Source organism: Callorhinus ursinus, unplaced genomic scaffold, assembly GCF_003265705.2.
Source record: "Callorhinus ursinus isolate GAN/ISIS: 27379988/994484 unplaced genomic scaffold, GSC_fseal_2.0 scaffold4, whole genome shotgun sequence".
NCBI classification, from domain to species: domain Eukaryota; kingdom Metazoa; phylum Chordata; class Mammalia; order Carnivora; family Otariidae; genus Callorhinus; species Callorhinus ursinus.
The window spans coordinates 1,756,940-1,776,659 of NW_027397066.1; the positions used below are offsets into that span (position 1 = coordinate 1,756,940).

At 48.5% G+C, this 19,720-nt stretch overlaps 1 protein-coding gene across 1 annotated transcript in view; it reads left to right on the forward strand.

Annotated features, from left to right (window-relative positions):
• Positions 1 to 16,719, forward strand: part of FAM193A (family with sequence similarity 193 member A) — a 113,215-nt gene extending 96,496 nt beyond the window's left edge. Inside the window, 2 exon segments of the mRNA XM_025887376.2 lie at positions 7,164 to 7,245; positions 15,959 to 16,719. Of these exon segments, the coding sequence (XP_025743161.2) occupies positions 7,164 to 7,245; positions 15,959 to 16,052 (176 nt within the window). The 3' untranslated portion in view covers positions 16,053 to 16,719.
• Positions 16,720 to 19,720: the final 3,001 nt, after the last annotated feature.

A 19,720-nucleotide genomic window follows, 5' to 3' on the forward strand; every position in this document is an offset into this window, starting at 1 on the left:
ATTTTTCTCATTTAGCACCCTGAATATATCATGCCAGTCCTTTCTGGCCTGCCAGGTCTCTGTGAGTAGGTCTGCTGCCAGTCTAATGTTTTAGTCCTTCTAGGTTACTGACCTCTTGTCCCCAGCTGGTTTTAGGATTTTCTCTTTGTCTCTGAGATTAGCAAGCTTCACTATTATACGTCAGGGTGTTGGCCTACTTTTAATGATATTGAGAGGGGAGTTCTCTGTGCCTCTTGGATTTTGATGCCCATTTCCTTCCCCAGATTAGGGAAGGTCTCCACTATAATTTGCTCCAATATGCCTTCTGCCCACCCTTCCTCTTCTTCTGGGGTCCCAGTTATTCTAATATTGTTTTGCTTTACGGTGTCACTTATCTCTCGAATTCTGCCCTCGTGATCCAGTAGTTGTTTGTCTGTCCTTGTCTCAGCTTCTTTATTCTCCATCATTTGGTCTTCTATATCACTCATTCTCTCTTCTGCCTCATGTATCCTAGCGGTTAGAGCCGCCATTTTTTTATTGCATCTCATCAATAGCCTTTTTGATATTGACTTGGTTAGATTTTAGTTCTTTTATTTCTCCAGAAAGGGATCCTCTAGTGTCTTCCATGCTTTTTTCAAGCCCAGCTCGTATCTTTATAATCGTTATTCTGTACTCTAGTTCCAACGTCTTATGTCCATACTGGTTAAGTCCCTGGCAGTCAGTACTGCCTCTCGCTCTCTTTTTTTGAGGTAAGTTTTTCCATCTTATCATTCTGTCCAGAGACGAATAGATGAACGAGAGAACAAAATACTAAAATGGCAACAGTGACCCCAGAGAAGTGTACACTAAACAAGTCAGACCCAAAACTGAAACACGAAAAGAAAAAAAGAGAATATAATCAGACCGGTGAGCAGAATAGAGCAATACACTGGATTCTGTGCGTATTTTGGTCTGTTTTTTAGAAAACTAGATCCCAAATTTGTAAAGAGAGAAGAACTTAAATATGTATAACAATAAAGTCAAATACAACGAAAAGATAGAATGTAACTGTAAAAATGGAAATTAAAAGACAGGAAGAACAAAAGAGAAGAAAAACAAACAAAAAAGGGATATAAACAGGTTAACAGAACAGAGCAATATACTGTCTCCTGAGTGTATTTTGGTCAGTTAGAAAAAACTACGTTTCAAAATTGTAAAGAAAGAAAAACTTTTTATACAAAAATAAAGTTAAATATATTGAAAGGATAGAATGTAACTGTAAAGATGAAAATTTTAAAAGACTTTAACAACAACAACAAAAAAAAACCCCACCCCCCAAAAAACAACAACAAGAGGATATGAGCAGACAGGTGAATAGAGCAGAACCATTCACTAGATTTTGGGTGTATTTTGGTCTGTTAGAAGAAGCTGCATCCCTAAATTGTAAAGCAAGAAAAACTTACATACATACAAAAGTAAGATTCAGTACAATGAAGGGGTAGAGTGTAACTGTAAAAATGAAAATTAAAAAATTTTGTTTTTAAAGATTTTATTTATTTATTTGACAGAGACACAGCAAGAGAGGGAGCACAAGCAGGGGGAGCCTGCTTCTCCCTCTCCCACCCCCCCCGCTTGTGTTCCCTCTCTTGCTGTGTCTCTTTCTGTCAAATAAATAAAATCTTTAAAAAAAAATAAAAAGGAGTTGATAAAAAAAATTGGTTGAAAAAGGAAAAAAAAATTTTTTAAGATTTTTATTTATTTATTTGTCAGAGAGAGAGAGCGCATGAGCAAGCACAAGCAGAGGGAGAAGCAGATTCCCCACTTAGCAGGGAGCCCAACAGGGGCTCGATCCCAGGACCCTGGATCATGACCTGAGCCGAAGGCAGACGCTTAACTGACTGAGCCACATAGGCATCCCAAGAAAAAAAAAATTTTTTTTTAAGTTGAAAGACTAATGAATCATGGTAAAAAAAAAAAAGCCATGAATTCTATGTGCAGTATTCCCCTAGCGCTGGAGTTCTCCCGTTCTCCTTGATCGGTAAACTTGGTCTTGGCTTGCTGGCTGTTCCTGCTGATCTTCTGGGGTAGGGGCCTGTTGCCCTGGTTCCCCAATGTCTTTGCCGGAGGCGGAATTGCCCCGCCCTTGTCGGTCTGGGCTAAGCAAGCTGCCCGGATTTGCTCTCAGGAGCTTTTGTTCCCTGCAAGCTCTCGGTACAGCTCTGGGGGACCGGGGCGAAAATGGTGGCCTCCCAATCGGCCCGGAGGAGCTGAGAACTCGGGGCCCCGCTCCTCAGTGCGCCCCCAGAGAAAAGCAGTCACTTCCGTCTCTCTGGTCTCCGGCCGCACTCCGTGCTCACCCGGCCTGTGACTGAGCATTTGTATCTCTGGCACCCGACCCCATGTGGAGTCTCCAAACCCAGCAGATCCCCGCGGTGCGCTCCCGTGCTGCTCCTCCCGGGGAGGAAGGGGAGTCTCCCCGGCTCTGCCGCTTGTTGGGTCCCTGCTGGAGGAGCAGTGGCCCGACTGGGCCGCGGATCACAGTTTATGGCCACCCCGAGCTGAGACCCCGAGCCTCGGCTCCATCTCTGCAGCCGGCCTCCCCGCTCCGATACCCAGGAGCTCTGCCACACTCAGGCACCCCCGGTCTTTCTGTGACCCCGAGGGTCCTGAGACCACACTGTCCCGCGAGGGTTCCACCCCCCGCTTAGCCACTGGAGCGACGTCCCTCCGCGGAGCCGGCTTCTAAAAGTTCCAATTTTGTGCTCCGTGGCTCTAGCACTTGCCAGAAGCGGCCGATGGAGGCCCCCTCCCCTGCCATCTATCCTCCCGAATATCGCCTCGGATTCACTTCTCCGCACGTCCTACCTTCCAGAAAGTGGTCGCTTTTCTGTTCAGAGAGTTGCCATTCTTTTCTTCCATCTCCTGTTGAGTTCGCAGGTGTTCAGAATGGTTTGATCCCTATTCAGCTGAATTCCTGAGACCAGACGAAATCCAGGTCTCCTACTCCTCTGCCGTCTTGCTCTGCCTCCTCACCATTTCTTATTTTGTGTATTTGTGTTTTCTCCCCATTCTGTTTCATTCAGCTAATTAATAGCTTGTCGTTTATTTTGAGAATGCCCGAGTGGAACAGTGAGTGGGGCCTGTGACCCTTGATCTCGGGGTTGTGAGTTCAAGCCCCACGTTGGGTGTGGAGCCCACTTTAAAAAAAAAAAAAGTTTGTGTATTTTATTCACTTTTTTTTTTAAAAAAACAGGCTGTTCATTAGCTAGGTTTACTGTTCTTTCTAATATCTCATCAATTTCTGCTTTTATCTTTATTTTCTTCCCATGCATGCTTTTACTTTGTTGTTTACTTTCTAACTTTTTGATTTGGGAATTAAGCTCATTTGTTTTCATTCCACAATTTTTTATTGATCAAACTATTTAGCACTTCAAATTTTCCTCTGATCATTCCTTTAAATATATTTCATAGTCTGATAATGTTTCCATTGGCATTTTGTTTTAAGAAATTCAGGAATTTCTTTGTTTTTGTCCCCTCCTTTGCCCAGTAGTTTAATAGGTGGCTTTTAGGTTTCCTGGTGGAAGAGTCTTTTTTTTCTTTTTTTTTAAGATTTTATTTATTTGAGAGAGAGTAAACAAGTGGGGGGTGGGTGGCTGAGAGAGAAGGAGAAGCAGATTACCTGTTGAGCAGGGAACCTAATACTGGGCTCGATCCCAGAATCCTGGGATCATGACCTGAGCCAAGCACAGACGCCTCACGGATTGAGCCACCCAGGTTCCCCTGGGAAAGCCTTTTTTATGTTAATAAGTTCTAGGTTTTCTGCATTGCGATCAGAGACCATTATTCATAATATTTCTGCTTTATGGAATTTCCTGATATTTTCCTTGTGACCAGCTTTTGTAACTGCTCTGTATACACTTGAGATAAAAATGTATTTTTTTCTGTTGTCATGGTGAAAATTGAATGTATATATCTGCTTGATGTATCGATCAATAATATTTAGGGTTAGGTCTTCTGTTTCCTTCCTGGTTTTTTGTCCTCTTGACCTGTCTTCTGTTATTTATTTATTTATTTATATTTTAAAGATTTTATTTCTTTGACAGAGAGAGACACAGCGAGAGAGGGAACACAAGCAGGGGGAGTGGGAGAGGGAGAAGCAGGCTCCCCGCGGAGCAGGGAGCCAGATGCGGGGCTCGATCGCAGGACCCTGGGATCGTGACCTGAGCCGAAGGCAGACGCTTAACCAATGAGCCACCCAGGTGCCCCTGTCTCCTGTTATTTATTATTAATGAGTTTCTAGGTTTTCTTGTCTTTCTTGCAATTTTGCTTTATAAAGTGGTGTTTGTATTTGGTGCACATTGCTAACTAATATCTTTTCAGTGAATTCTGGGTTTTAGTACTAAAAAATGTCCTTTCATTGTGCTTTTGCCTTGAATTCTACTTTGTCTAAAGGTGGTGATCGCTGCCCCCCCCCCCCCCCGGCTCTTTGTGTCTCCATTCGCCTGGCGGGACACTTCTGTTCTCATCCCTGAGGCCCTCAGTGGTAGCTCCTTCTCTGATTTCAGACAGCACAAATCTTGAATCTTGCTTTGTGAGCCAAATGGAAAATCTTATCTGGAGGTAATTTAAGCCCCATTCTCATATATTATTACTATGTGCTTTGTCTCAGCTCCGACGACATTTTATAATTAGTCTGTATATTTTATATTTGCTGTTTTTTTTTTTTCTATATGATTTTCTTTTCTTAGCTTTTATTTTTGACAATCATTGATGTTTAAGAAAGTTGGCGATCTTGCCTGAGTGCACTCCTCCACACTTGCACTGTTGGGCCCCGTCGTTGGTTTCCTCGCTTACCTTCCACAGCTGGCTTCAAGGCAGCTTCTCTGACACCACTTACTGCCTGGACAACAGTCCGTGAGCTGCTTCCATCCTTTTCACTCCCCACCTTTTGCAGTCCCTTTTCTTCCATTTCCCAGCTGCATTATTTCTGCTATGTCAGACACAGGGCGTTTATAGGTCTCCATCTGACTACATCCCATGCTGGTGTTGGTCCCCCTGTGAAGTGTTCCCTGTCCTCCTCCGGTTGGATGATGCTCACCGTTAGGCGCGCTTCCTCGAGTGGGGGTCAGGGGCATAGAATTCTCTGAGCTCTGGCAAAGCAAAATGTTTCCTACAGTCTTAATAATGTACAGAAGCCTAGCCTGGCTGGGTCACACTTTCCACTCTGATTAATGTAGCTTTGCTGTTGTGAAAAATATTTTCCTGGTACTGAATCTGGTTATGGTTTTGTCACTTTTTTTTCTTATGCCAAGATGTTCACTAGTGATTATTAATTCTGATCAGAAGAAAAGAAGATTAGACATTGCTTTCAAAGACAGCTTTTCCAGCAGATATACCTGCTCTATTCACTTTTGTCATTGTTCCTCTTCCAGAACTGTTAATGGAAGGACTGTTGATCAGAGACTCGCTCTCCTAGACTTCACTTTCATTACATCTCTGAACACTCCTGCCCCATGTCGCCCTTCCCCATACACCAGGATTTCTTTGAACCGGGCCTCAGCAGGTCTAGTTGGCAGGCAGGCGAGGTCTGCAGGTGGACATGTAGATGAAGGCCCAGTCGGAATAGTCTTGGTGTGGCCAGGGAGGAATGGATTGGGCCGTGGACACAGGGCAGCTGTGAGCTGTGTGTGTTGTGAGGATGAGTCTGCACTGGCTGGGTTGGGCAGGGTGGGGCCCGGCTGGGAAGCTGGTGAAGGCCAGCTCTGAGGCAGCAGCAGTGGGTAGAGATTGGGTGGGGGCGGTCCTCGACTGTTCACAGAGAATTTGCTGGGCCGGTAGAAGCCCTGACGTGAGAGTGAGACGGGGCTGAGGGTCCCCGTCAGAAATGGAGCAGGCTCACAGCACGCCATACTGGGGGGCAGGTGCCTGAGGGCGCCTGTAAGGGAGCCAGCTGCAGGGACGTGCAACTCACGAAAGCAGTCTGGGGCAGTGGGGGAGGTTTGGTGGTGTCCTATCCCCATGGAAGGAGGGGTTGGTGGGGGCGGGGGTAGTGCAGAGGGAAGCTGGGCGCAGGGAGCTCTGGGTGCCAGCAGTGGGTGGCTGGGAGGGGCTGTGGTCATGCAGGTCCCTACGGGGAAGCTCTTTGCAGACGTTTCTGTGAGCTCACAGATGTGAAGGCACTCTGCCTGGTGGTCTAAGTCAGCAAAACGTTAGCTGCCATTCCAGCTTATGCTGCTGTCAGAGTGCCCCAGTGAAAGGAACAAAGGTGTGTCTTTGTTTTCTACAGAAGACAAAAAATTATCCCATGCTAAAGACTGCAGGGAAGTGGGGACTCTGTACCTTCCTTTGAGGATGGGGCCAGGTGTTGCGTGTGCACCACCAGCTCTCTTGTGCGCTGACGTAGCCTCTGGTGCCCAGGGCTCAGGCAGTACCCAGGATCCCACAGATGGTAACAGACAGGGTGGGCAGAGAAGAAGCACGAAGTTGAACCCCTCAAACTTGCTGAGATTCAAGGATTTGGAATAATTCTGAATCATTAGTCTCCCTGCCATCCTGCCTGTTTTCAAAGAAGGTGATTTAACTGCAAAGTGAAATACAGCCTTGCTTTTTTATTGGAACGGCCTGAAAAGTGTTTGATGATGTCTCTGGGATGCTGCACGTATAACTGAATGCCTGGGAGAGCCATCTTCCAATAGAGGTTGATGTCGGTGTCCCCGGTACAGTCAGTCGTGTCCTGTTGCTGTGAGGGGCACTTGCAAGGGACAGCATTCGCCTCCCTATGGGGCTGCCTTCTGGGCTTCTGTTCACTAGCATGCCCCCACTCCTTCCTGCCCTCCTGTAGGGACTTAGGACAGACTCTGGGCTTGCAAGCACCTTAGGTTTCAGGGAGTCTTCTCAAGGGCCCTCCCATCACGGAAATGTGTCAAGTAAAGACCAGTCACTTGAGGAATCTGGGTGCCAGCAAATGGATCTCTTCTAGTGGGACCTGAAGCCACAGTTGCTTCGCTCAGCAAACTTGTGAGTTCCGTAATTTCCAGGTTGAACATGGAAGTTCACAAGCATATGAGAGACATCTGCCCTCCTTTGGCTGTTTGTAAAGTCTCATTTTAGAGAAAATTTTCAGTTTGTGAAGTTATTAAAATTAAGTAAAGCCAGGTAATCTGTTCTCTTGTAATCTGACTTGCCTCTTTTCTTTCATTTTACAGATGATGTCTTTCTGCCTAAAGATATCGACCTAGACAGCGTGGATATGGATGAGACAGAGAGGGAAGTGGAGTATTTCAAAAGGTAAATGTTATGGCTTTGTGTCTGAAATGATGGTTTCACGGCTTCCAGACATGACCCTCCTGACCCTCCCGACCCTCCCCTGGCATTGCTGCTGTCATGGACACAAGTTCTGTCAGCTAGCCGAGGGGCCTGTCACACACGTCCCCCCACAGTCCTAGCACACACACGGGCCTCCTCACTCACCCTCACACCCGGTCACCTCTCCCCACCCCTCTGTGTGAAGACTGGTTGAGGATGGTGACTCCGGACCAGCAGCATCAGGGAGCAGGCCCCTCCCCAGACCTGCCGAATCACTCTTGGGAGGGACCCAACATCTGTGTTGTCACAAGCGTCCCTGGTCATCCTCATGTGTGCTGACATTGGAACACACTGATATGGCATGCTTGCTTTTAGGGAGAAAAGTAACATCTTAGAGATTCGCTCAGTTTTCCTGCTAAGCAGATTTCATTAGTACTGTGTTCAATAGTATTTTATCTACTTTGTGAATTATGGCAAGCAAATTTCATTTTAAAGTTTCTTGTTCCTTCTTTAACCTGTTTGTTTCAGATAATACACACATACACACACAAAAGGAGCAGGTAGTTTGCAGTGCAAAAAGTCATTAACTCATATCTGAAATATTGTAGGGGCATCTGGGTGACTCAGTCGGTTAAGTGTCCGACTCTTGATCTCAACTAAGGTCTTGATCTCGAGGTCAGGAGTTCAAGCCCCGCATTGGGCTCCACGCCTAGCACAGAGCCTCCTTAAAAAAAATAAAAGATGAAAAAAATAAAATAAATAAATAAAAGATAAAAATAAATGAAATATAGAATTCTAAATGACTCTGGAAGTTATGTTTATTATATAATTTATGTATGTGTGCGTGTGTGTATGTATCTCAGGCAGAGTAAAGCATTTGCTAAAGATGGACGTCCATCCTAATAAAAACTCATACGTAGGCCTAGATAGGCATATCCTTAACATAATAAAAGGTACCCATAAAATACAATAAATGCCATAGTTACAGTGAAACATGAAAAGCTATCCCTTGAGATTAAAAAAGAAAAAAGAAGATAAGGAAGCCCAATGTTACAACTTCTGTTTGTGAAGGTGTGAGAAGAAACAGAGGGCTAAGGATCAGAAGGAAGAAATAGAATTGTCATTCTCAGGTGATGGAAGTGTGTTTGTACAAAGAATCTGTAAGCAGATCACTGGAGTTACTAAGACAGTTTGCCCCGAAGTTGGATTCTAGGGAGCATTTTGTGGATAAAGGCAGAACTTTGGAGAGATATTTTCCCAAGGTAGACCTGTAGGACTCATATACTTTAAAATGATGCATGACCTTATAAACAAAGATTATCAAACACCCAAGCCCTGGGGAAAAGAAACATCTAGAAATGAAAAATGTAATGAGTAAAATCAAGATGTTAATAGATACATGATAAATAGACATTGCTGAAGAGGGAATTTGTGAACTAGAAGAACTATCTGAAAGATGTACCCAGAATGCACCCACACACAAGGAAATTAGAAAAGAGGAAAGAGGTTCAGACACATGGAGGAGAGACTGAGTCTGACAGACGTTTAACTGGAGCCCCCCTAGGAGAATGTGAAGGCTGCAGAAAAGCTATATTTGAAGAGATACAGCACCTGGGGATTTTGCAGAGCTAATGAGAAATCCAAATCTACAAATTCAGAAACACAACATACACCAGTGGGATAAACAAAAATCCATTCTTCAACATAGCAGATGTGAAACCAGAAGACCATGGGGTGATATTTACAGCGTTGAGAGAAAGTTGTCAGTGTGTAACTGTGTATCCCACAAACCTATTCTTTTCCATAATAAAGAAAAACTAAAGGGACTTGCTCCAAAGACATCTGTGTTTAAAAAAAATCTTCAAAAGAGAAAGATATCTCAGAAAGACAGTGTGATTTGCAGGAAGGAGAGAGAGAAACAGCCTGATAAATGTTGTTAAATAAAACATTTTCTTTGTAACAAGATAGTAATAATGTCTAATTGACATTATGTCTGAAAGAACCACAGTATTGAACAGCAATAGCGTGTAAGCTGGGTGTGAAATGAAGCTGAGTATCCTCACGTCCTTTTCTCGTTGAGGTATTTAACAGGTATTTAATATTCAGACTTGAAGCTAAATGGGTGATACAGTTTCACAAGTAAGCATTGAAAGAATAGAAATAGGGTGTATAAATTGCTAATCTGTAGAAGGAAAAAATCAAAACTCAAAATGAAAAAAATAAATGTAAAGAAAGTACAGTAAACAAATTTTAAAAACACGAGAGACACAAGTTCAGTTTTATCAGCAACCATAAGAGAAAAAAAAGTTTGTCAGATTGTGTTAACGATTTTCAGTACACACACACATGCTTACACACGCGCACACACACTCTCTGTTTATAAGAACATACCTAAAATACAGTGAATAGAAAGATGGACGTAAAGGGCGCCTGGGTGGCTCAGTTGGTTAAGCGACTGCCTTCGGCTCGGGTCATGATCCTGGAGTCCCGGGATCGAGTCCCGCATCGGGCTCCCCGCTCGGCGGGGAGTCTGCTTCTCCCTCTGACCCTCCCCCCTCTCATGCTCTCTCTCTCTGAAATAAATAAATAAAATCTTTAAGAAAAAAAAAAAGAAAGGTGGACGTAAAGAGGAAGCTGTTGTATAATTATGTTATTATCATCCAGAATATGGATTAATATAAGGGACAGATAAAGGTGGCTACATGGTGCTAAAAGGTTCAGTGTGTGAGGAAGACATAGAAATTTTAAACTAGGTACTAAATGAAATAGCCTCAAAATACAAACGGGAAATATTTTGGGCTTCATAGAGGATCCGATCCACCTCCCGTGTAGGACATCTCCAGCTGTCTCCGTGTGGCTGCTTGCTTGAGCAGCGCCCACATCCACAGGGATGTGGAAGGTGGATACAGATGAAAGTGCGTCCAGGGAACAGGGCGTCTGTGTTCTTGGGCCCACAGAGGACGCTCATGGAGGCGGAGCGGGTACTGGGCCACAGAAAGGAAGGCGCAGAAGTTTCAGAGAAGGAATATGTGTAACTGTGTTCTCTGACACCACATTTAGATCGGCAATTTACAAGAAGTACATTTTTAAGTCCCTAAGTATTTGGAAATCTGAAAGTATGTTTAACTCATGGGTTCAATAGGAAACCACAGTAGACATTTAAAAATATGTGGAACTAAAAGAGAAGGGAAACGGGCGCCTGGGGGGCTCAGTCGGTCGAGCGACTGCCTTCGGCTCGGGTCATGGTCCTGGAGTCCTGGGATCGAGCCCCGCATCGGGCTCCCTGCTCCGCGGGGAGTCTGCTTCTCCCTCTGACCCTTCCCCCTCTCGTGCTCTCTCTCTCTGAAATAAATAAATAAAATCTTTAAGAAAAAAAAAAAAGAGAAGGAAAACACTGCATATGAGAACTTGTGGGATGGGGACATAGTTCGTTCTCAAGCGCTCTTTCAGTGAAGTCTTAAGACTGCCGAGTGAGTTTTCAAAAACCTGAAAATTAATGAGTTAAGGATTTGGGTTTGAGAAATTAGGGAAAGAACAACCAAATAAACCCAAAGAAAGTTTAGGATATAATGTATAAAAGGAATCCTGAAACAGAAAACAGATACAGAGAAGATCAACAAAGCCAAACTTTGACTCTTTGAAAATATTAAATAAATAAACCTTTGAGAGACCGATCAGGATAAAATAGGGGGGAAAAGACACAAAACAATACAGTAATTAGATGGAAAAGAACCAGAGTGTTGAGAATGATCAAAGTTGGACCATGGCTGCACCCATGTCACCACACTCTGCTTTTGTGTGGGTTTGACATCTTCCGTAATGAAAAGGGTTTCTTTAGTTTTGTGACTGTGTAAGTGAAAAGGAAGACATAACTACAGGTACCGTAGTGATGACCATAAGAGAACACTGGGAACAACCTTACAATTAATTTTAAAACTTAGATACAAAATCAACCCAATAACAAAATAACCTGACAGGTCCAGTAAGCATCAAAGAAATCAGAGTAGTGGTTGCAAATAATCCCGACGAGACACTACATTCTGACATTTGTGCTGAGAATTCTCCCAAAACTTAAGAGATTATCCAGCCTTCTACTGATTCTACCAGAGGATTGACAGGAGGAGATAGCACAAGACTCCCCACTTCATTTTACGAGAGAAGGGAGATTTTGATAACAAAATCTGCTAAAAGCGATACAGAAAACATGAAAAATCACAGATCTGTTTCGGTCATGAATATTAATTGGATGCAAAAAAATTTCACATTCCAAATCCAACAGTATTTTAAAAAGCAGTATATGACCAAACTGGTGTACCCTAGGAATGAATGCAAGGAGTATTTACTATTAGGAAATCCACAAATGCTATTTGCTAAATTGATAATTAAAGAAGAGCCATATGATTATTTCCATGGGTTTAGAAAAGACATTTGATAAAATGTTAGCATTCAATTAATTAAAAAAAGAAAAATGGTAAACTAATAGTAGAAGGAAATATCCTTAACCTGAAAAGGAAGTTTACCAAAAGAGACAGAGAAAAGAAATCTACATGAAACAGTTAGAAATCAAACGGGAAGCGTGGAAGCATGTGCAAAACAAAGATGCTCTCTGTTTCCACTTCTTCTGTTCAGCCTTAAATCGTGGTTCCTAGACAGCATAATAAGAGAAAAGAAAGGCTTAAGGAGTGGAAAGCAGGAGATAAAGTTCCATTTTACTTACAGATGATCTAATTGACTACAAAGGGAATTACAAAAGAATTTAGCAAGAAAAAGAATTTTTAGTGAAGGGACTGGCTGTAGGATCAGTGTACAGACGTTATGTTCTCTATACCATCCGTAATTTAAAAATGTAGTTTAAATAAAGACAGTATTTGTAAGAGCACCAGAATCTATGCAGTCTCCATGAATAAATCTAACAGAAGTTGCCCACGACCTATGAGTAGAAGAGAATGAAGCATGAGTGAAGAATATTGAAGACCTGGAATAGATCCTGTATTCATTGATAGGAAAAGTGAGTATCATAAGGCTATCTCACTTCCCAAAATTTATGTGTAGATTTTAAAACCCAAGAAAGATTTTGTAAAATTGAGTGTTCTTAAAACACATTAGTGTAGGGTGGATACGTGGCGATGGGGTCACACGTGGCATGCTGTAGAGCCGAGGGAAGGAACGAACTAGAGCAGTCTGCAACGTGGGTCTTACAAACTGAACAGTAGACAAAAGGCAGAACACGAGAATATACATAGTACCCTGTTGATATAAAGGTCAGTTTAGACATAACCAAAGTACACTTTTAAAAATTGCTTTATTTAAAATCAATTATTAACATAAAGTGTATCATTAGTTTCAGAGGTAGAGGTCAGTGATGCATCAGTTGCATTAACACCCAGTGCTCATCCCCTCACGTGCCCTCCTAGAGTTCAGCGTCTCTTACGGTTTGTCTCCCTTTCTGATTTCATCTTATTTTTCCTTCCCTTCCCCTATGATCCTCTGTTTTGTTCCTTAAATTCCACATATGAGTGAGATCATATGGTATTTGTCTTTCCCTGACTGACTTATTTTGCTCAGCATAATACCCTCTAGTTCCATCCACATCGAAGTAAATGGCAAGATTTCATCCTTCTGATGGCTGCGTAACATTCCGTTGTGTGTACACGCCACGTCTTCTGTATTTGTTCCTGTCAATAGACATCTGGGCTCTTTCCACTAGTACATATTCTTTAATGTACACCTCTCAGTCCAGCAGCTCCACTCCTGGCGTTTTCCGCCCAAGAGAAACAAGAAAGAGCATGTATCCACACAAAGATTCCTACATCAATGTTTCTAGAAGTTTCACTTGTAGTAGCCAAAAACTGGGGACAACCCGTATCCACAGCAGATGAGCAGATAGACTGCGCTCTGTCCGTCCAGTGGACACCACTCAGCAGTTGAAAAGCATACTCCTGATGAAACACCAGAGCCAGAGCTCAGAAGCAGGTTGCTTAGGGCAAGAAGCCAGACAAGAGGTGACATACTGCAAAGTTGCGTGTACGTGAGATGCCAGAAAATACAAGTTCATCCCTAGTGACAGCAGATCCCTGTTTCCCTGGGGCTGGGGCAGCAAGGAGATGAGCAAAAGGACACTTCCTGGAAGTGTTCTGTGTCTTGATTGAGGGGATGGTTACCCGATGTATTTATTTGTCAGCACTGTGAGCTCTAGAACAACTAATTTATTGTACATAAGTTATACCTCAGTAAAGTGTATTTTAAAAATTAAGTCTGTCGTTCAGGGATACTATACAGTACATAGGTGTTAAGACTATAAATAAAAGCAAGGAAATTATCCTAAAAAGCCAGAATGGTGATTACTTCTGGGGTGAGTGGGGGCTGCCGGGAGGCACTGTCCCACAGCCTGATGCCTGTGCTCCCCAGCGTTTGCCTTACCAGTTTCCTTTTGCGCACATGTCTGTTTACTCTCCTGTATGTGTGTGACGTTCACACAAAACTCAAACCAACTTCTAAAGGATTAATCTGATCCTCCTAGAAGAATAGGAAGAACGGACGGCTTTTCTTGCCCATTACAAAGACGATCATGAAAACATTGTGATATGCGTGCAGAATCCGGAGCCCAGAAACAGACTGTACAAACGCTGAGCTTTGGTTTATGACAAAAGACAGATCGACAGTGGAAATGAAGGTGTGTTCATAAATGGAGCTATGAAAGTTTGTGTAAGAAAACCTTTTCAATTGGATCTGCCCCCCATATCCTACCCAAAGGTCACCTCTAGATGAGTTAAGATTTTAAATGTCAAAAGCAAACCTTTTGATTTGGAATATAGGTGAGTATCTTTTTGACCTCAGAGTAGGGAAAGATTTCTTAAAAACACCAACCATAAAATAAAAGATTGATAAATGACATTAAAATCAACAATTCTTTAAAGAAAGTGAGGAGACCGTGTGTGCAGCACCTCACGAAGGGTTGGCATCAGAACAGATAAACATGACAGAGCAGGAAAAGACAAAACAGCGTGGACAGATGTGCTGTCACAGAAAACGGTGACCACGGACCTGTGGAGAGGCCTCCCGCCTGATGGGGGCTGGGTGCGCAGGGGCAGTGGCTCCCCCACCCCCCGGGGGGAGCACAGAGTGGCTCCAGCGACCGTGGAGAAGTTTGGCGGAATCGGGTCAAGTTGAAGCCGGCCATTTCATGGAGCCCCGTGCTCCCACCTGGGTGAGCAGCAGCACCCGCTCGTCTGTCCGTTCCGCGGGGTGAGCTCTTGGAGCCTTGGAAACGAGCACACAGCGGCCTCATGGAGGAATCGCACAACATAGTGTTGAATGCAAGCAATAAGAAAAAAATACAGGACGATTCTGTTCCTGTAAGTTCAGAAATCAGCACACGCAAACACGGGCGAGGGGCTGCGAGATCATGGGGCGATTGTCACACACGCCAGGGTGCAGGCTGCCTCCCGGGAGAGGACAGCGAGGTGCCAAGAGGTCGGCAGGGTCGGGCTTCCGGACCTGGGCTGGGGGGCTGGGGCGACCTAGGCTTGGTCCCAGTCACCTGGGTACACGTTTGCAGTGTGTGTGACACAGTCCACAGCGGACCACACGGAGGCCTGATGGGCAGGGGGTGTCAGCATCAGGTGCAGGGGAGCCAGGGGTGTGGGAAGGAGGCAGAGCCGGCGGCTGGGGGCCTGGGGGCCCTGTGCCGGGAGAGCCGTTGGGGGCCTTGCTTCCGTCGGCTCGGAGCCACCTGTAGGCATTCCAGCCATGGGGCGTGGAGAGACATGGGGGTGCGTGGCCTGCTGGGGACCACTGGGAGCTACCGCCAGAGCAAGGGGGGACGGGGGAGTTTCCTGAAGCTTGAAAAGGTGACGCCACTAGGACTCGGGTTTTGACCAACTGTGGCCAGGGAAGGAGAGGCTGTATTCTTGGGAGCAGGGCGGGGATGGACACAGACCGCCCGGCCGGCAGCACAAGAAGTTGTGGGCGATTGAACCGCCCTGTAAATGAACACACTTCAGCTTCTGGCTGGGTGATAGCAGTAACCATTTGCAGGCTTAATTCAAGTTTCTGCTGCTCAGATGAGAGCTGGACAGGTGAGAACTTCAGAAATTATGCGAAGTATAGGCGTTTGAAAGGAAGTGTTCGCATTTAATACAGAATCAGCCACTATTGCCTGGGAAGCAGGTAGCAGAAGGTGGTGTTTTTCAAACACTGCTGGGCGTGCAGGGGTGCAGCAGAGCTGGGCTCCGGGGCTGGAGGCCTGCCTCGGAGACCTGGGGGCGGCGGGCAGCGCTGTGACCGAGTCTCACCGGGCCAGGTCCTGTTCCATGCCACACTCAAGCGTGCATTCATGGATAAATGAGGGCAGAGGGGATCTCCACAGCTTAACACGTGGAGAAGGGCAGGGTGGTGGCCGCTGGCACGTTCTCAGACGGGCTTATCAGAAACTTCCCTTGGGCAGCTAAGAAGGACACAGGAGCCCAGAGGACATTGAGGGTGCTGGCCAGTGTCCTGAAGAAGGGGGCCCCCATCCCCCCGAGGGCCGTTCCGCGCTCTGAAGGGGGGCCAGATGCGGAGGGGACCTTGTCGCCGGGTCTGGCAACTGGGAGCCCCCCCCCCCCCCCCCCCCGGAGGTACATTGGGCTTTGCCGACACCAGCTCAGGTGCGGGCTGTTCCCTTCCCTGACTGTTTGGCTCTTTGTCTTCACAGATTCTGTCTGGATTCCGCTAGACAGACCCGACAAAGACTGTCCATCAACTGGTCCAATTTTAGCTTGAAAAAAGCCACTTTTGCTGCCCACTGAATGAGGACCGCCTGGAGAGGGACGCGCGGGAGGTGGGCCAGGCCCCGGAGCCGCAGCGCCGGCCCAGGGCCGGGCCGGGTGGGCTGCCGCCCCCGAGAGCCCCAGACCGAGGACTCGCTGCTCGGCCCGCGCCGGGAGCTCGTGTGCGTGTGTCTGTGAGTGAGGCGTTGAGCACGGCGCCGTGCTGTCGGATTGGAACAGTGGCTCCTGCCGGTTCTCCACCCCGCGGCCCGGGAGCCTGGGTCGTGGCCAGAGACGCGTTTCATCATCCACGTGGCTCGTTGCCTCTGCATCTCGCCCTGTCCTGTCATCTGTCCCCGCCAGGGCACTGCCGTCACTCAGCTCTCGTGTGCCCTGCACCCCACCCGAGGCGGGCTGGGCGGGCAGGCGCTCTTCCGTTCTCCTCCACAATCTACTGTCTAAGAGTGTACACGTTGCGCTGTTTGTGTCTGACCCCCTGACTTGTAGCCAGCTTGTGTAAGATCCCTTGCAGAATGAGAAAGTTCAAAAACAAAACCCCACCCAGTACTCACACCATCAAGTCTGTTAGAGAGTGTACGACTGTATTAACACGGAGGCCTGCCTGGCTACTTTTTTAACATATTGTTAAGTAATATTAAAATCATGTCTTTCTTTTTGAAAGATGGAATACATTAGTACAGCAGAAGACCTCGTCTGGTTGCTTTCTGCTGGGGGCGGTGTGGTGCCGGGGGCGGGGCAGGGCACGGGGCGAGTGGGGGGCAGTGCCCCCCAAGGGAAACCTGGGCCACCAGCCTTGGAGCATCTCCCGGGTCACCCCTGGCAGCAGTGTAGGGGTACTGGCACCCCCACCATCCTCCATGCAGCAGTGTATCCGGGGCCTTCCGCGTGCCAGGCAAGGCCAGGCCCAGGACAGAGCCCAGCCCGGCGCTCGAGAGGGTTTGGTGAGAGAGCAGTGGTAACCCCAAGCAGCAGCAGCGGGGTGGAGGCGGAGCAGGGGTCCCCGCCTTCTAACCTCCGGGGCAGGGGACGCAGAGCAGGTGGGCCGGAGGGGCAGCAGCCTGGGACTACATAGAGCCCCATGGGCAGGTGCTTATCCAGTGCGGCGGCGGGAGGGGGCGATCTCAGACGAGACTATGAAGAGTCACAGGTGTTCACTTGGGTTTAAACGGGGAACGACACCGGCAGGATTTAGGATGCGAGTGGGGATGCTGCCTGGATTCCTTTCCTCTGCGGTCTGTCCAGGCCGTTGGCAGGAGTCCCCGGCAGAACCGCCGCCCGGTCGCCGTCCTCCTGCCACCCACCTCCCAGAGCACGGCGGAGCCACACTGCTCCCGCCTCTCGGGAGACCTGCCTGTGTGCAGCCGCAGGGATGGGGCGTGTCCCCGCTTCCCTGTGGAGACAGGGCAAGAGGAAGCAGCCTCTGGAAGCATTCTGCCGGTTCCGTCCACAGCACCTCTGGACGGACGGGGTGCAGGAAGCAGAGGGAGGAGGCAGGAGGGGCTCCCGGGCTGTGGTCTGAGCCCCGGGCGAGATGGGGCTGCCCGCCCTGGGGCAGGGGTCAAGTCTGAGGTGCCCATCAGACACCCCCCCCCCAGGTGAGATGTCTGGCATATTGGGAATTGCTGTTCGGGGACAGAAGGCCACCCCGGAGCAAGTGCGGACAGGTCAGGGGTCCGGGACCCAGAACCAGTGTCCGGGGTGGCAGGAGGAGGGCAGCCTGGAGGGCACAGGTGGGGAGAGACTGGCCGTGGCAGGGCCGCTGTGGTCAAGGTGCGCTCCAAGGACGGGCCCAGGGCTCTTGACACTGGAGTGTCCTTGACCACAGCCCAGTGGGAGCTGGGTTGCAGGAAAACAAGGGTGGGGACGGCAGGTCCTGGGAGTAGGAGATGGGGCAAGAGGCTGGCTGGCTGGTTTTGCTTTTTCTCTGACTAGGTGGGGAGAACAAGCGTACCGCTTTGCTCGTGGGATGACCCTGCAAAGCGAGGAACGGGCTGGGCAGTGACCGCAGCGGGAGCCGCGTCCTCGAAAGGCCCCGATGTGCCTCCAGGACTCTCGAGCCCAGGCCTGGGCCTCCACGCCCCTGGTGAGGGCAAAGGGGAGCCACAACTGGGTCAGTGCAGCAGATGCTGGGCAGGGTCCGGGGAGGGGGGGTGCGGGGGAGCCTGCTCTCCGGGGAAGCTGCCCGCCTAGGCCCCCTGCCCCGTCCCCTTCTCCCCGGGGACAGGGCTGAGGTGGTGTTGGGGGCAGTCCCCCCTCTGGGCCTCCGCTTCCGTCTGTCCCGGGGTGCCACACTGGGTGCTGAGGAACCGCAGGGTCCCACCTGTGACATGAGCAGGACCTTGTCAGGGCCGTGCGTGGTGAGCGGAACCCCTGAGCGCCCACTCCTGAGGTGGCCCCACCTGCCCCCTTCCGCCCCTGCTGTTCCTTTGGCTCTTTCCCCAAGAGGGGGGTGTCACTTTCCCATTCCCAGGTCTCTGAAGGTGCATCTGGGGCCCGGGAGGCCCAGCACAGAGTCCGGGGGAGGGGGAGGCAGAAGGCCCAGGCCTGGGGACTGGTCATCGCGTGTCCTCACGCCCGGACACTGCATTTACAGATGGGGAAACCGAGGCCCAAGGTGCTTCTGCGGGACACCCAGCTCCAGTGCTCCTGTCTTCACGGGGCCTAGACCCGGGCGCCAACCCCTGGGGGAGCCTCAGACCACACGCTGGAGCATCACCTCCTTTACACGGTAACGGCAATCGTGAGATGAAATAAAATAAGGATGGCTAGAAAAGAAACAGTAAAAGTGTCTTTTTATTGAACTTTGTCTACATACTCATGCTATTAAACCAAAATATCATCGAAAGGAGTATTGTACCAGAAAGGATGAACGTTTCTTCATTTCATTGATAAAGGAGAAGAAACTTACCTCACAGGTCCCACTGTTTCTGTTTTAAACACAACAAAAGGTCACCCACAGAATGACCAGAATTGAAGTAACTTGAGTCCCGGTTCCTCGTCTTCCCGGTGACAGGCCGTCGGTGTCCCGGACCCACGATGAGAACGTAAAGCATAAGCACCGAGGGCTGGGAGGCGAGGCGCGCGGGGAAATCCTGTGCGCTTCCGAACCGTCAAGCACTTAGGCCTGAAACAAGCTGCGCGCCGCCGGGCGCCCGCCGGGCCCGGGAGCCGTCCACACGGTCTTCCGTGGAGCAGCCGGGGTAGTTCCGAGGAAGAGCCCCAGACACGTGCCGGCGGCCCCCGTGAGGGAGGAACTGCCGCGGAGACTGTGCCCCTGCCACACACAACTGTAAAACCCAGGAAGGTGTTTAAACAATGTTTTTGGGTGTTGGGAGACACACAGCACGTGGCGGGGTTTTCTGAGTGAAGGGGAGGAAACCAGGTAAAGCCTCTTGGCGCCCCAGCTTCCAGCCTGGAGCAGTTTCCAGGCCCAGCATGGGCGGGGGGCGGGGGGGGGGGGGCGGGGGGGGGGGGGGGGGGGGGGGGGGGGGGGGGGGGGCGGGGGGGCGGCGGGGGGCCAGCAGGCCTGCTGAGCGGAGCAAGCAGAGATTGGCATTTGGAGAGGTCAAGGTGGCTGGAATTTGTGGGGCGGGGTTCCAGACGTGGGGGGCTGCACATAAGGTCTCGGGGGGTCTGCAGAGTCCCCTACAGTCTACTAATGTTGCAGGTGTGGCATAAACTTCCAG